Below are 16375 nucleotides of genomic sequence, written 5' to 3'. Positions count from 1 at the left end.
CTAGATGGAGTTGATTCCTGTGGCCCTTCGATATTATATTCACAATCAAGGGAGTACCATCTTTGTGTAAAGACCATAAGTGCTAATTTTAACTGAATATTTACAAAATTTCGGAAACTGTTTCAGATTTGATCATGAAATTGTACAATCCTCGGTAGTATAGTGGTTAGTATGGCCGCCTGTCACGCGGAAGACCGGGGTTCGATTCCCCGCCGGGGAGATTTTTGTTTTTGTTCAGGTTTTACAATTACTTTGATATTGATTCTCAAAAAACTCAATATTTTATTAATTCAAAACAAAAAGCACACAGCAGATAGTCGTCAAATTCTTTATCAAAGCTGCTTTTTTTATTTAATAGATTATGTTGACGTTACTTTGGACTGGGATGAAGAGAATAACTGATATGCAAATAATATAAGCACGGGCTTTCTTATTTTTTTTGTTTGTACTCATTAGTATTGTTTATTACCTAAATTGAAATCGGAATTCACTCCTCATTCATGGTGAGTACCTATCACATATCTATATAACCACTTTCTAATGTTATTTTTCGGGTAGTGGAGATACCCAGGAAACGGAAAAAAAATACATTCAAATCCTTATACATAGAAGCGACTTTAACACATATTTTCCCGATTTTAAGGTTCTAATATCAAGAGATAATCTTCCGTTCTATGTTTTAATTAAAATTTAATTAATTGTTTGCACTAGGACATTTGAGGGCGTCAGCGTAAAAGTGACCTAAGCTTACCATAGTCAGTATGTAGATAATGAGGTATGAATTTACATTTACATACTTCGTAGCCAAAAATAATTCGCGCAAAAATAATGTTTACAAAGCCATCTGTTATCTATGTGTGAAACTGTGTTTTAAATAAATTGCAATATATAGGCACGAATATGAAAAATTATGGGTTAGGCCACTTTTACGCTGACGGCTTCATTTATGAGTATTAATATTCATTTAATATGATTAGTTCAAAAACTGCAAAAGAAGCCACGCTTCAATAACCTTATTAAAATCTTATTAATAATTCATTTTATCATTTTATAATCCTGTTGATACTTGGGTCAGTTATGTCAGTCTGGATATTAGAGCGCTGTTTTACAATTACTGTACTGTCATCGGTCTTTGACGCGTGTAAAAATTTTCAAGTTAATCCGACTTCATTTCAAATCAGTGAAAACGATCAAAGAATCCGTTATCTAAAAACAAACATACATACTGTTACGCGCTGGGGTTCGGGATAAATAAAATTTTACCGAAGTACAAATTAAAAATTGTATTCAACACTTAGAACGCTTAAAACACTCGAACAAACACTTTAAAATTCTCAATTCGCTTCTTCCGCTTCGCTTCAGGTGATTCGTTCGCTGTTTCGTTTCGAGTAGTTCCGATTAATGATTTATTTTTTATTTTTTATTGCCTAGATGGGTGGACGAGCTCACAGCCCACCTGGTGTTAAGTAGTTACTGGAGCCCCTAGACATCTACATCGTAAATGCGCCACCCATCTTGAGATATAAGTTCTAAGGTCTCAAGTATAGTTACAACGACTGCCCCATCCTTCAAACCGAAACGCATTACTGCTTCACGGCAGAAATAGGCAGGGCGGTGGTACCTAACCGCGCGGACTCACAAGAGGTCCTACCACCAGTAAAACCATGATTGACTGCGTGCCATCTATGCAACGCTTTTATAGCCGATATCACATTCCTAGAATTATCGAGAATATTCCACAGCTCTATAGTATTGTTTCCGCTATCTGACAATAGATGGCGTTACTCTTACCGGCTTAACAATATATACCGAAAACGTGTCAATAATATTATATTGTAATATTTAGTGTAGTGCATACGTTAGTAGTTATAACTAATATATCGAAGGCATTTTCGTAGTATGAGTTCACAACTCATCCGATTTTAATTGGTTACGCCAGTTCAAAGGCAACGCAGCGTGAATGCCGTCACCGACATTGAGAATTGAGGTCGAAACCACACTTATGAATATTGTTACAATAATTTGCGCTACAAACTCGAATGTATGAGAGCTTTGCAGCAAACGTAGTCACGATGTATAGTATTATTGCTTAGTATAACCACAAGAAATATACTCGCAAAACTGACGCAAGTTTTAATTTACCTAACATTCATTGGAAAAGCATTAAAATCTTCACTAACATCTTCAATAAAGTGAAACGGCCGATAAACATTAATTTTAAATCGCCACATTTTAAAAACTAAAGATAAAAAAACAGTTTGCTTGTACGTATTTTTATGATTACTTCGGTCATCATTTTTGATTAGCTTATAACAGGTGATTTTGGAAGTTGGGTTTTTCAGTAATAAAACTAAAATACATATATTTCAATTGTAAAGTAGCCAACAAGTTCACGTTGCATTTTGGGCAGTAAATCTCGATTATTCTTGCAGATCAGTGAAGGCGTAAGGTTTTTAAGATTTTCAGGTGAAGCGGCAATTTTTGTGCGAGATTTAAATCACTACATAGTATAAAACAATGTCGCTTTCTCTGTCCCTATATTTGTCTGTCCCTATGTATGCTTAAATCTTTAAAACTACGCAACGGATTTTGATGCGGTTTTTTTTAATAGATAGAGTGATTGAAGAGGAAGGTTTATATGTATAATAACATCCATTAAATAGTGGAGAAATCAATAATAAATTACAGTTTCAGAAGCGAAGCGAGGGCGGGTCGCTAGTAGTAGTAATAAAAATACCATTTTTTTGAACGAATAAAAGCAGTCGTTCCGGAATTTGATCAAATGATACAGGCGATCTCGAACCCTAATTGTTGCTCTTACTAATCGGTTCACGTAGATTTTTACCATTCTGCTTGTTTATGCCGCGAATCAATCATAATTTCCGGCAGAATATTAAGATAGTTGTTGTTACAATGCTATTGATATTACAATTTTATTCCTCGTGATGGAAGCCGATTAAAGACGTTAAGATGGCTGTAGACTCCAACAAGGCTTTACAATAAATAAGTATTTCTGAGTATTTGTGGCGTTCTTTGAAAAATTGGCACAAAAGTTGAAACCAACTGCGACTTTGATAGCAATAACAGAGCCGCTTGAGTTGAGTTATATATTAAACAAAATTTGGGTATCTGGATAACTAGAGGTGGATAGGTCCAATATACGAGAAACTGAACGATGTGATGAAATAAAAAAATTAAAAACCTACTTTTAATTACATTGCGAATATTTTTTAAATAAAATATTAATAGTGTGTCTCTTTTATAATTAATTTATTGCCTTTTAGTATGGTTAACTCGTAAAATTCATTGCCACGCACATACAATTTTTTCTTGATAGATATCAAATAATTCTAAGATAATAAAAAAAAACATGTACGACCCGTATTATTTTTCAAAAAATTCAAGACGTATGTAAATATTCTGTAATGTAATTAATAATTTATACGACGTGGGCAATTAATTAAACTACGATGAACAATTTAACAATAAGAAGTGAAAGTAAAACAAGTGCAGTTTGTTTATCTCCTGTCTATTCATGCCAAAGCGTTGAAATAGCTACAAACTTATGCACTAACTTATTTACTTACTGTCAGCTTATATACCAATATAAAACATTTAGTAATTTAACACACAAAATAAAAATAAAACAATATTCATTATCTATATATTATCTATCTTTTTTTTACAATATTTGATCTGTATTATCAATCGAAATATAAAGATTTGCTGGTGTTTGGACGAATTATCTTTTTATCAATACATTGTTCTAATATTTAGAGTACACTGTTTTCATATTTGAAAAGCCTTCCTTTCATTTCCACAGCATATACATAAATAAACAAAAAACAATCGCAAAAAATCTCAAGCCGACAGACACATAGAACATTTTAGTTCGCAACGCATTACTGCTTTAGACAAGTAAACACAACGGTCGATTGCAAAAAAAAAAAAACAGAATTGGAAACTTCGCTTAGCAATAAAATACATTTACGATGATGGTCGTTTGCATCCAACGAGTTATTAATTGAGTGCGTTACATACAGTTACAAAAATAACAAAAACTAAATATTTGCAAACGAATTCGCTTGTGTGAAATAGCCGTTAGCGAAGCCAAATGTTTGACATACAATATATATCTAATAAAAAGAATTCGTTTTGACGCGTTCGATTATGGCACAGATAGACAGGCGAAATATAAATAAATATAGTTTTTCTCTTTTTTGTAAAGTGGTAAAGAATATTGACAACCAAAAATTGTAAACATTGTTTTACTTTCGTTTTTTTTTTTTTACTAATTATTACATTGACATACAAACATTATACAAATTGTATGTAAAATAAAAGGTAATTAATTATATCTATTGATACATTAGGTGACGACTACATTGGAATGAATGAAAATCCTACAAGTGTGCTTAGTGCGAGTTTTTTAACGTTCTAAATAGCGTAAAAGTTAACTCAAAGTATGCAGTTGGAACAGCGCCCCAAGCGGCAAACTTAGGCAAACCTTTCAACTCCATAGAAATTTGAGTTAACTTTTACGCTATCGAGTACTTTAAAAAACTCGCACTAAGCACAAAGATGTATGAACGGGTTTAATGTGTAAAATTAGTGCTATATGTATTGGAACTCACCTAATTTTCCAGGTATCACATCAAAAGTCTCGCATTTGTCTAAGACAAACGTCGGACTGGTGTATATTTCCTGAAAACAGACAAACAATGTTTAGAACAGAAAATTCATATTAAAAACCATGTTTATACAATAATGATAATAGAAACGTTAATTTTTCATCATATTATAGATTAATTACGATTGATTAAGATTAAGAGTCTTGAATATTTTTGTATTAAAGTTACGACTACAATTCATTTAAGATCTTTTTGTACATTAGGCTCAATGTTCAGAATGTAGTAATTTTAAAAAAATCATTATAGATTAACTTTCTATTGAATTGATTAAGCTTTACAGGGGTGTTTTCAGAAAATCAAGGTCTATTTCAGAAATTATAAATTTATGTACGGTTGGGGAATGGCAGTCGGCTATTTCACTTGCGTATTGAACACCAAGACAGCTAGTAACTCAATTGCAATAATAGCGGACTCCGATAATTGCGTAAGAATTCTAGTGACAGAAAGATTAACTAGTGAATGGGGTAAATCATACAATTATTAGTAACTATGCATCACTATGTCACAAAATATATAAAACATAAGATTTTTTAAAGATTTTCTTATTTTATTCGATTAGATTTTATTCGCAGCAACGAACGAATCGAGTTTTGTCGATATTCAAGCTACACTCAGAACTATTTTCGAACCGCATTTGAAGAAGTACAAGTTATAACCCTCGTGAAACATCATATCAGCAACTGTACTTTTTTGTTTTTAATGCTTCGTATTGTTTATTCATTTTGGGATAACCCATAAAGAATACTCCCCCCTTCCCCCTCTCTCACTCCCTCTCTTTCTCTATCAGAACATTTGATATTAATATGCCCAACGATTGACCCCCAATGTTTTAGTCACGCCTTTCTATTCTCGTTGACTTTTTGCGATTCAATTCAGTGACCAGTAGAATTACTTGAGTATTTTACTAGAAACTACTGCCGATTCACAATTATTTACGGTCACGTACGTAATTGTTACTGTGGTATAGATTATAGACGATTACGAAAATAGCGTCCGGATTAGAGAGATAAATAATAATCTTGTCACATGAAGTAAACATAAATCCATAAAGAAGAAAATGGTTATTCTTTCAAAACAGCCTAGGCTATAGTAGAATTATTTTGACCGTGCAGTTTGGGTCATGAAACATAGCCCGGCTAGGGCGGTGAGCATATTGCGCGGGCGCAACGCCATTATCGATAAAAACAAATGAGTCATCGAAGGCAGGTACACGGCGGTGGGGTGGAATACGAAGGGTGGTGAGACATTGTTATGTTATGAGTCATTTGTACTTACCTGAAAAGTATAGTACATTATGTCAAAGAGAAATGTGTTTTTATGCATTCGTTCTCTGAATTTCCTTAGTGACACAATGGCTACTCCTTTGTTTTGTATCAAAACGGCAGAATTTATTAAAAATAATATTTGGACGTGTTGTTATCAACAATGTGTTAAAATTTTTCACTGAAATAAGAATAGATCCCGAAAAGATACAAAGTGTTAATTTCTGCCGTTCTCGTTAACTTGCTGCGGCGATATGTGTTATAAGTTCGATTAGTGATTTTTTCTTTCATATTTATCACTAAACCACAAAATGAAAAAACTAAATACACTATCGATAACGCTTATCGACAACAATAATGCGCATCACTATGCCCGTCCATAAGGCTCGTGAGTGGAAGAGAGAGCGAAATACTCGCTTCACCGCTCCGATTTTTTATGACCCAAACTGCACGGGCAAAATAATTCTACTATAGTAAATAAAAAATACGTATTCGAAACTGTATATGCCAGGAAAACAAGTTATGGTTGACAGAATGGACAGTGATATAGGCTAGACAAGATTTAAATGCAATTAAATTAGATATGACACGGTATTACACTGGTGGTAGGACCTCTTGTGAGTCCGCAAGGTTAGGTACCGCCATCCTGCCTATTTCTGCCGTGAAGCACTAATGTGTTTCGATTTGAAAGGTGGGGCAGCCGTTGTAACTAATCTGAGACCTTGGAACCCATATCTCAAGGTGGGTGGCGGCATTTATGTTGTAGATGTGATGGGCTGTGAGTTCGTCCACCCATCCATGCAATAAAAAAAATTACATTTATTTCATACATACATTATTTGATGCAATTTTTATATATTCGATGGTAGCCTCAAGGGTTATTCCAGCTACTTTCTGGCTGGTAGGTGAGCTCACGGGCTCAACCTGAGAGTTTACTAACACTAGACCTAGCAAAAGCAGTACTTCGTAGAATCTAACATCGGATCGGAATCGCAATACACCGAGAAGTTCCGGCGAGAAACTCAGTGAATTGTGTCTATGGACTGGTTCGGACATCACTGTTTTCATCGTAATCAACAAGTTCGGCGAGGACGGTGATCGTTGCTTGAAGAGCCTAACACCTACGAAAGCGGATCCGGGGGATCCAACGAGATATGTATTTTGGGCGACGGTGGCTTTGCGTTGCCCCGTTGCCTTAGTCGAATATGTAATTAACGGTGGCCAAACCATGCTCTAACTTCCCCCCAAAAAATGTGTTGCAGTTTGAGCAATAGAACCGGTCTTGCCCTGAAAAGCTAGCGACGGCTTCCGCTTTCTAATGTTGATGGACTTCAGTAATAACTTGACCCTAAAGTAAACTGCGAGGTAATGCGCTCTAAGCTATTTATTTCTACAAGCTTTGAATATTGGACATAATTAATGTTTGAAGAAATGTAAATTAAAATAGTAAATCGCTAAATCTTATGAACAGTACCAGCGACACCGTCGACGGTGACCTTGTGGTGACCGTTGAACGTGTTTCTATTAATTGAAACAGCTTCGTATTTTGTCGATGAACGGAGCTTTTACGACGAAGACGTTTCACTATGAAGCTTTGAAACTTTTTTTATGTAGTTCGGTAATCGGTCACACTGGTTGCCTTCTATTGCGGTTACAGCCTGTACGGTCACCGGAGCCAAATAAAAACCAGATACCGAAGGTCGCTGTTAGTCTTTTTGGATTGTGTAGCTAAATTGCAAAATAAACGGTGCGTCTCAGACATCACAGTCAAGAATCGTTTAGTCGAGGTGAAGAAATTAAACTCTCAGTAAACAAATAGGTCGACGTTATTAAACTTGACTAGTGAACTCAAATAACCTTTTTGTAGATTCTCAATTTTCGAATTAGTAGATCTATCTCTTTTTAAATCTATCTCTATTTCAACCTAATAGACCGATTGAATTTAAAAATGCTTCCAAGATATTAGATACTAGCGACCCGCCCTCGCTTCGCTTCGGAAACATTAAAACACACATGAAACAAAAAAATAATAATAAAAAAATAAATAAAAAAGTAGCCTATGTTCATCAGGGACAATGTCGGCTTCTAATGGAAAAAGAATTTTTCAAATAGGTCCAGTAGTTTCGGAGCCTATTCGAAACAAACAAACAAACAAATCTTTCCTCTTTATAATATTAGTATAGACATAGTGTCCTTAAGTACAGGGATTTCTATACTATTGTTATCGGAATAAGATTTCTTAAAATTATTTATCTAAAGTTTTAGATTAGATGATGAAATCCCTAGAACAATAAACGAATATGTGAAGAGAATATTTGCAAAAAATATATTTGTACAAGCTTCTGCTATAGTCTGACTGCTTCTTTTACTGAATACAATTATGCAAGTAAAAATATATTTATTTTTGTTTTTTTTTTTTATTGCTGATATGGGTGGACGAGCTTACAGCCCACCTGGTGTTAAGTGGTTACTGGAGCCCATAGACATCTACAACGTAAATGCGCCACCCACCTTGAGATATAAGTTCAGTATAGTTACAACGGCTACCTCACCCTTCGAACCGAAACGCATTACTGTTTCACGGCGGAAATAGGCGGGGTGGTGGTACCTACCCGTGTGGACTCCCAAGAGGTCCTACCACCAGTGATTACGCAAATTATAATTTTGCGGGTTTAATTTTTATTACACGATGTTATAACACCGATTTCCCCTATAACACAATTTATCATTTTCAATTAATTTTTCTTGTCATTTTTCTCAAACAGAGTATCGGAAGACACTATTTAAAAGCCTGCAAACACATTGCATACTAAAAACGATAGTGTGACAACAATAATTAAAAGTAAAAGGCTTTGTCGAGTGGGTAGCAGCCGACCTTGTCAGCTCAACAGTTTCAACACCCACAAAGATCCATCCCACAACCATTGGAAAAAGGAATGTTAACCAATATATTACATATATGGACAAGTCGTTTGGAATTATGGAAACAGTCCATATATTTATATCGAGAAAGATTATGTAAGCTGTATTCTTATAGAAGAGAGGTAAGAAGTTTCATAATTTCAAATACGGTTTAAATTCTTACGGTATTTATTAGTATATTATTATGTCGTAGTGTAGTGTAGTGTAGTGTAGTGTAGTGTAGTGTAGTGTAGTGTAGTGTAGTGTAGCGTAGCGTAGTATTCATCGGCTTTATTAAACTTTTGCCAAATTCATATGGATTACGTATATAGATGTTTCCTAATAAATCTTAAACCGCGCCCGGGTCATTAACTTGGACTCACGCTGGTCTTCGAAAAGTCAATTTTAAATGTAGGTACGATTAATAATGCCTATTTTGGTGACCCTAGTTCGTTTATAGGTCGATGATTTTCAAATTCCGAATTTGTATCCAGATTTATTTGATATATCCTTATTGCCAGTTTTACAGAATTTTAACCGTACAAAAAATAATATTTCTTAACGATGGCTTTAGAAGAAGTCTAGCTTAAAGATTACATTTATTTATAATAATTTATAATTTCGTTATAACATAGTGCCGGGAGTACTCTGGATTTTGTCTACGGTAACTAGTCAAACTTGGCCCGGTTCGCGAGACGATCTTTTATTAGGCTTTGTTCTGATAGCTGCTAAACTTTACAAAATCACCCGCTAGATCAATGCGATTGTAAGCAATTTCCCGTACTACAGAAAACATACACACATTGATCTTCATATTATATATTTTTATAAATGGGTATAAATCTATAAATGGGTATCTGGTGGTAGGACCTCTTGTGAGTCCGCACGGGTAGGTACCACCACCCCGCCTATTTCTGCCGCGAAGCAGTAATGCGTTTCGGTTTGAAGGGTGGGGTAGCCGTTGTAACTATATTGAGACCTTAGAACTTATATCTCAAGGTGGGTGGCGCATTTACATTGTAGATGTCTATGGGCTCCAGTAACCACTTAACACCAGGTGGGCTGTGAGCTCGTCCACCCATATAAGCAACAAAAAAAAAAAAAAAAATATTAAAATATTTGTAATAAATGAAATTTGTTCTAGTTTGAATTTTTTTTTTTTTAAATTCGCCGCTATCTGATTAAAATGCGAAAAGACAAAGGTCACCACCGAACTACTCTTAGTTTCAGTGGACGTCGAATTCTTTGCTGTTTCAAACCGGTTCACGATGTTTCTCCAATAATAAACATTCGCATTTATGTATTTTTGATATACGAAACAAACTCTATCGCACAGGTAGGTATATTCCAAAGGTTCTTTTTTTGTCGAATTATCAATACTAGAGGTCCCACAGTAGTCGAAATTCGACTATAATTAATTGGAATCGTAAGTTTGTACACTATTATGATTGTATTTTATACAAATTTCGCCAAGACAACACTATAAAAAATATTAACAAAGACAAACCATATCCTATACTCAATTTGACAACAGACGTCAAGAACAAAAGTTTGACAATAAATAGTATGCATCGGTGTGTGCGTCAAATACATGGTATGTAGTGTGTGTAATGTTTTCTTTATTGATTTAATGTATCTTTTATGCATTATTTAAAAAAAATATTAGTATGTGCATTTCTTCTCTATATTCTCTATAAGTGTGGAAAATTTCATACTCCTCCGTCCGCGCAATTTTCGTAAAAAGGGATACAAAGTTTTTGCTTCACGTATTAATATATAGATGAACTTGAATCGACCGGTATATTCAAATTATATCTACACTATAATTATCCACACCAAACTGTGACATATATTGTGTGATAATTAAAAGTACTTTTACGTTTTTATTTCGCGTCTACAGTGTATAAATTATTAATATCGTGAAACTGGTTTCAATCGTGTGTAATTCTCGCGGAAACTAAATAAAATACTATATTTTTGTGCAATTCTTAAACATTTTATCTTAGCTTTGTTTTTTTTTAACCGACTTCAAAAAAATTAGGAGGTTCTCAATTCGACTGTATGTTTTTTTTACCTCATATAAGTCTTAAATTTGCATTAAGTACGTGCGTGACAAATAGCTGAATAACTCAATATCACGCCAACCGATTTAGATGATTATTGTTTTTAGTGTATATTAATTTGTTTTGGAATATCTTTTTTTTCTATTCGAGGTCTGTTTTTGTTAAAGCAGGTCTATTTATAATTATATTGTCTATGGTACTAATGAGCCGTGGCAGGTCTGCTCACCTAAGCAAATTAAAAACTGTTAAAGGTATTATTTGAAAATCTGCTCTCGCTTCCGTTCCAAGTTACAGCTGTCATTGCCTTCCACTCCACTGCCTTAGCTTTTCGTTCAGTAACCGGGCTAATGTTCTATTGAAAGGTTAGAATAGAAACCCATTGGAAAAATTAAAAAATGTTTATTATTCAGTTTTTTTTCAAATTTGAAAAATCTTTATTACCTTTTGAGATATTTGCAAAAAACTAAGCCCCCTTTTTTAGTTAATTGTTAATAGGTACTATTACAATTAGCGGAACTTCATTTTTTTCAAAAATCATCTAGTTGCTATTCCAAATCCTCATTCATAATTTTTGGATACTGCTCAACAAAGTTGGTCCAAATGGCACTTGTTGACTAGTCTACTATATTCTAAATTACATTTCAGTTTGCTACAAACCGCTTTGGCAGACGGTGTTTAAATTGGACGCGTCTTGGGTTGTGTCGTCGAATGTACCACAGAACAAAATAAAGTAGGACCGAGATCTCCGAGTTTACGAATAATCAACTGTACGTACCTATGTATTTCCAAGGAAATATCTGTTAAAACCGTGACAGAGACAGATATTTTTATAAATTTACTGGTGGTAGGACCTCTTGTGAGTCCGCGTGGGTAGGTACCACCACCCTGTCTATTTCTGCCGTGAAGCAGTAATGCGTTTCGGTTTGAAGGGTGGGGCAGCCGTTGTAACTATACTGAGACCCTAGAACTTATATCTTAAGGTGGGTGGCGCATTTACGCTGTAGATGTCTATAGGCTCCAGTAACCACTTAACACCAGGTGGGCTGTGAGCTCGTACACCCATCTAAGCAATAAAAAAAAATATCGTTAGACGTTGGACCAAAGCAATGACATCATTGAATTTAGCGGCAGCGTGTTACATCGACTCAGCACGCGGCACGCGATCGTCATGACGTGCCGCTTCTGACAGGGCAATGCTAATTTATTGTTTATTCACTTTTATTTTATCCTATTCGTTAATATTTAAATCGCAGACCCACCTAAGATTGAGTGATTATTATTGGAAACTTTAGAAATCACATTGTAAATGCTGCTGACAATTTGTATAAATACATTTTAAATTTAAATTTACCACCTTAATTCTTTCCGGACAAGATCACTTCTTGGTGTTTAGAGAAATTACAAATGTCTTTTGTTAAGTAGTTTTAAGGATTTTTTTTAAATTAAAATATTTTTGTTACTTTTGAAGACATTTACAAACATTTTTAAATTATATCAACTTACGACCGACACAGAATGCAGTTTCACCACTGATAATAATCGGCAAGATACACAAGCCTATAAGGGGCTATTTCAAACACGCCCGGACGGATAGATGAGCTCACGGGCTCAATCTGAGAGATAAGCAAGAGCAGTGCTTCGTAGAACCTACCACCGGATCGGAATCGCGACCCACTGAGAAGACCCGGCGAGAAACTCAGAAAGCTGTGTCTATGGGTTAGTTCGCTTGTCGAACTCTTCCTCGTAATCGACGAGTTCGACGAGGATGGTTACCTACCAGTGTTTGAGGGTCCTAAAAGCACCGACAGTGGATCCGAGGGATCCGACAAGACATGTTTCAGGCGACGGCGGCTTTGTGTTGCCCGTCGCAGTTGGATAAGAGTTCTTTTGCGTACTGTTCACTGACCAAAGTTCTTTTCAGCACTGTTTAAGTATAATGTACACTTCTTACGGTAAAAAAAGGCAATTTATATGTTTCCTTAAAGTAAGCGAAATCTAGAAGATATTTAGCTTAACAACAAAATCAATGATTTAAAAAAAAACACTATTCGCAACGGCGTCATGTCAATTGCTAATTGTCATTTATATTTTCTTATGTTAAAATAAAATTAGTGTGCCAGTGTGAATTGACCAAAAAGTACCGATCTTCCCACATATATATGCATACAATCGTTTTTGTTTTTGATAGAATGCGCATTAAAAAGTATCAACATTTTACTAGAGACAGTTAAAATTGAAAAACACAGTTTTAGTGATGAAATTAAACCAGCATTAGGGTAGAAATTGGATTGAATCGAAAATGATCCAGAGGTACCCAGGTACCCAAAATATGCGGTGATCATGTCTCCGATGACCTGGACACGAGACGGTGAGACGCACTTCGCTGTACTTGACATAAGTGGCTTCAGATCACACCCGGTCACCGTCCTCGTCGAACCCATCGCTCGCGACAAAGGGCTCGACGAGCGAATTAACCCATTGACATAGCCCACTGATTTTCTCGCCGGATCTTCTCAGTGGGTCGCGTTTCCGATCCGGTGGTAGATTTTGCGAAGCACTACTCTTGCTAGGGCCAGTGTTAGCAACACTCCAGTTTGAGCCCCGTGAGCTCACCTACATGTTAGGGCGAAGGTGAAATAGCCTCTCAAGGCTATCATCAGTAAAAAAATCAGATCACACAAAAAGGCCTTAGACGGACGCATCAAGATGCTCAGCAACTAGCCAATGATTAGAGGAAGGCGAGGAAATTCGTTCTTAATTACCACATTTTTTGATCCGACGCAATTTTTAACTCACATGAAACCAACAAATGATATGATGATTATATAGCAAAATATATACCTAACTTAATAAAAATGATAAGAGCTTAAAAATCAATTTATAAATAGCCGAAGACAAATTATAGCAGTCAAGATTGTTTTGTTATGTTTATTAGCTTTTGACGAACAAGATGTTGTATATACATAATAATATATATCAATCGATTTCAAGACAATTAATCTTAAGGTGACCAGGTTGGAATATCGATCATTGAGCGAATATTGGTAACATCATAACAATGTATTCAGAATCCGTTTGCGTGTCGATAACGATTATATATGTTTTTAAAGAATCGATTCCATCTGTGTTTAACACTGAATCTATGCTTTGCGAACCGATAAGTCGTCTTAGTTCAGTAAGTTTATCCGATTGCATTCTAAATTAATTAGAACATTTTTTTGTATATCACGAACAAAGCTCCGCTACCGTATCGAGAGCAGCATCAGATGTGCTTATTGTCAATAATACGAAATTAATCTTTAAATCGACGACGATAGAGTAGATTTTTGCTATTCCAAACTTCAGTGTAACAATTAAATTGGATTATTACATACCCAGGTATTCCAGAACTTAAAAACATTTTGTTTGGAGTGTTGGATTGCTAATTGGATACGATGTATGCAGTTTAATTTTTCTACAAACATGTTCGTGTTTATACCCAATTAAAACTATAGATAATATTATCATTGAACATAAAGACAACGATGGTCAAGCCAAATTAAGAGTAGTTGAATGTAAATAATAGTCATTGTTAATCATCATTTACTTAAAACTCAATTATCTGATTTCAGTAAAATATGTACATTTATAGTTGTAGTACTGACGAGATGAAATATTTTTTTTACTGTGATTGAGATAAGCAAAATTCCATTGTTATATAAATCGCGGTTTATAACGAAACTATTATTAGGCACGGTAAGATTATATTATGGCAATATAATCGTTGCAAAACAATAAAACAAAAAAAGTTGATAAAAGAAGAATAAGTTACAATGATCTTAAATGCCATGGACATAGTTCAAGCATTCCTGCTCTACAAGAAAATATTCTTGTTTGTGGCTTCGGCTACATATGCAGTAGTTTCATTTGCATTACATTCCACTGTGGTGATAGATAATGTGAAATTCATGAAGGAATGGATAAATGTTGTGTTAAATCTTTTTTGTCTTTAGAGACGCGTGAAATTGTTTCAAAAATTATTAATCGATAATATTATAATGTTACAAAATGATGACTATATTAAAATTTAATTTTTTTTTATTGCCTAGATGGGTAGACGAGCTCACAGCCCACCTGGTGTTAAATGGTTACCGCAGTCCATAGATATCTACAACTTAAATGACGCCGCCCACCTTGAGATATGAGTTCTAAGGTCTCAGTATAGTTACAGCGGCTGCCCCACCCTTCAAAACGAAACGCATTACTGCTTCACGGCAGAAATAGGCAGGGTGGTGGTACCTAAACTGGTAATTTAAGACCATGATAATCATATCATATGATAGAACGCTCTTGGACTCAGTGGAGTGACGGTCTATGCAGGGTGGCTGGCAAGAGCTGGATGAGAAAAGCCCAGGATCGTACTTCGTGACGTGCAATTGGAGACGCTTACGTCCACCAGTGGATTGCTACAGGTTGATGATTATATGACGTTTTCTAGAGTTTAAATCTATCAGATGTGACTTTGAAACTAAAAATTTTCGGACAGTTTGTCTGTTTGTTTGTTTGTTTAACTATTTTTTTCATTCATAAATCTCGTCACGACCAACGATCAATCATCAAACCTCATCCTCATTCCTTCCACCTATAATTCCTTCCTAGCGATATATCGGTGATAAGCATACGAACAATTGCACACCGTCCCAAATGACACAATATGTTTATGTTGCTCTCTAAATTTATTAATTGTAAAATTTGCATAGTACACACAACACAGTATCGCTAGTTCAAAATGTTTTCATAGATTCCACAGATATGAGTATTGTTTCATTCAACAATGACGTGTCCGATGTCATTGACCCTACAGACGTATGCATATTGGCATTGACGTGAGGACCACCATAAGAAATTTGGAAGGCTTATTCTTACTTATATTTGCGTAATTTAAAACAGTGCATACATACTTTGGCGCGTTTCCAGACGAAATTGAACGGCGGCGTCTGGTAATAGAAGACCGAAGTCTGATTCGCTGGGAAGTCAGGATCTTCCCAGAGCACCGCCCGCTGGAGGCACGAGTTCTTAATGCGCTCGTAATCAGTCATTCTGAAATGAAAATTAATGTTGTAGCCGCAGGGTTAACTTCGCCATTTCGATGATATTGTTCATGATCTAGTCGAAATGTTTTCCAGAGATCTTTTTGCCACGTACCATCCGGCTTCGGAATGAGCTCCACGGTGTTTTCCGAGCGCTATGTCATGCCCTTCTTCAAACGAGGCTTGTGGAGTACTTAACGGTAAGCAGCGGCTTGACTCTGCCTTTGACATTGCTAAAGTTCATGGGCGACGGTAACCACTCACCATCAGGTGGGCCGTGTGCTCGACTTCCTACAAGGGCAATAAAAAAAAGGATGTCGAATTACGCAATTGTACAGCTTTGTATCTGTCAATGGTCTCATTTAAAATACCATTTAGCACAATGATAA

General features: G+C 35.5%; 1 protein-coding gene across 2 annotated transcripts in view; it reads right to left on the bottom strand.

Moving 5' to 3' along the window:
• Nucleotides 1-16375, bottom strand: part of LOC101743425 (calpain-C) — an 82741-nt gene that overhangs the window by 49738 nt on the left and 16628 nt on the right. The window contains exons 2-3 of one of the 2 annotated variants that reach the window (XM_038012012.2): nt 15858-15996; nt 4635-4704 (exon numbers count right to left, since the gene is read on the bottom strand). In XM_038012012.2, the coding sequence (XP_037867940.1) occupies nt 4635-4704; nt 15858-15995 (208 nt within the window). In that variant the 5' untranslated portion in view covers nt 15996. Of the gene's footprint in view, nt 1-4634; nt 4705-12694; nt 12929-15857; nt 15997-16375 lie in introns of those variants that run through there. The other variant, XM_062676840.1, reaches the window with a different exon arrangement.

Source organism: Bombyx mori, chromosome 1 (assembly GCF_030269925.1).
Source record: "Bombyx mori chromosome 1, ASM3026992v2".
Taxonomy (NCBI): Eukaryota; Metazoa; Arthropoda; class Insecta; order Lepidoptera; family Bombycidae; genus Bombyx; species Bombyx mori.
The sequence above is the reverse complement of the archived record's forward strand: the minus strand, read 5'-3'. Positions and strand labels throughout refer to the sequence as shown.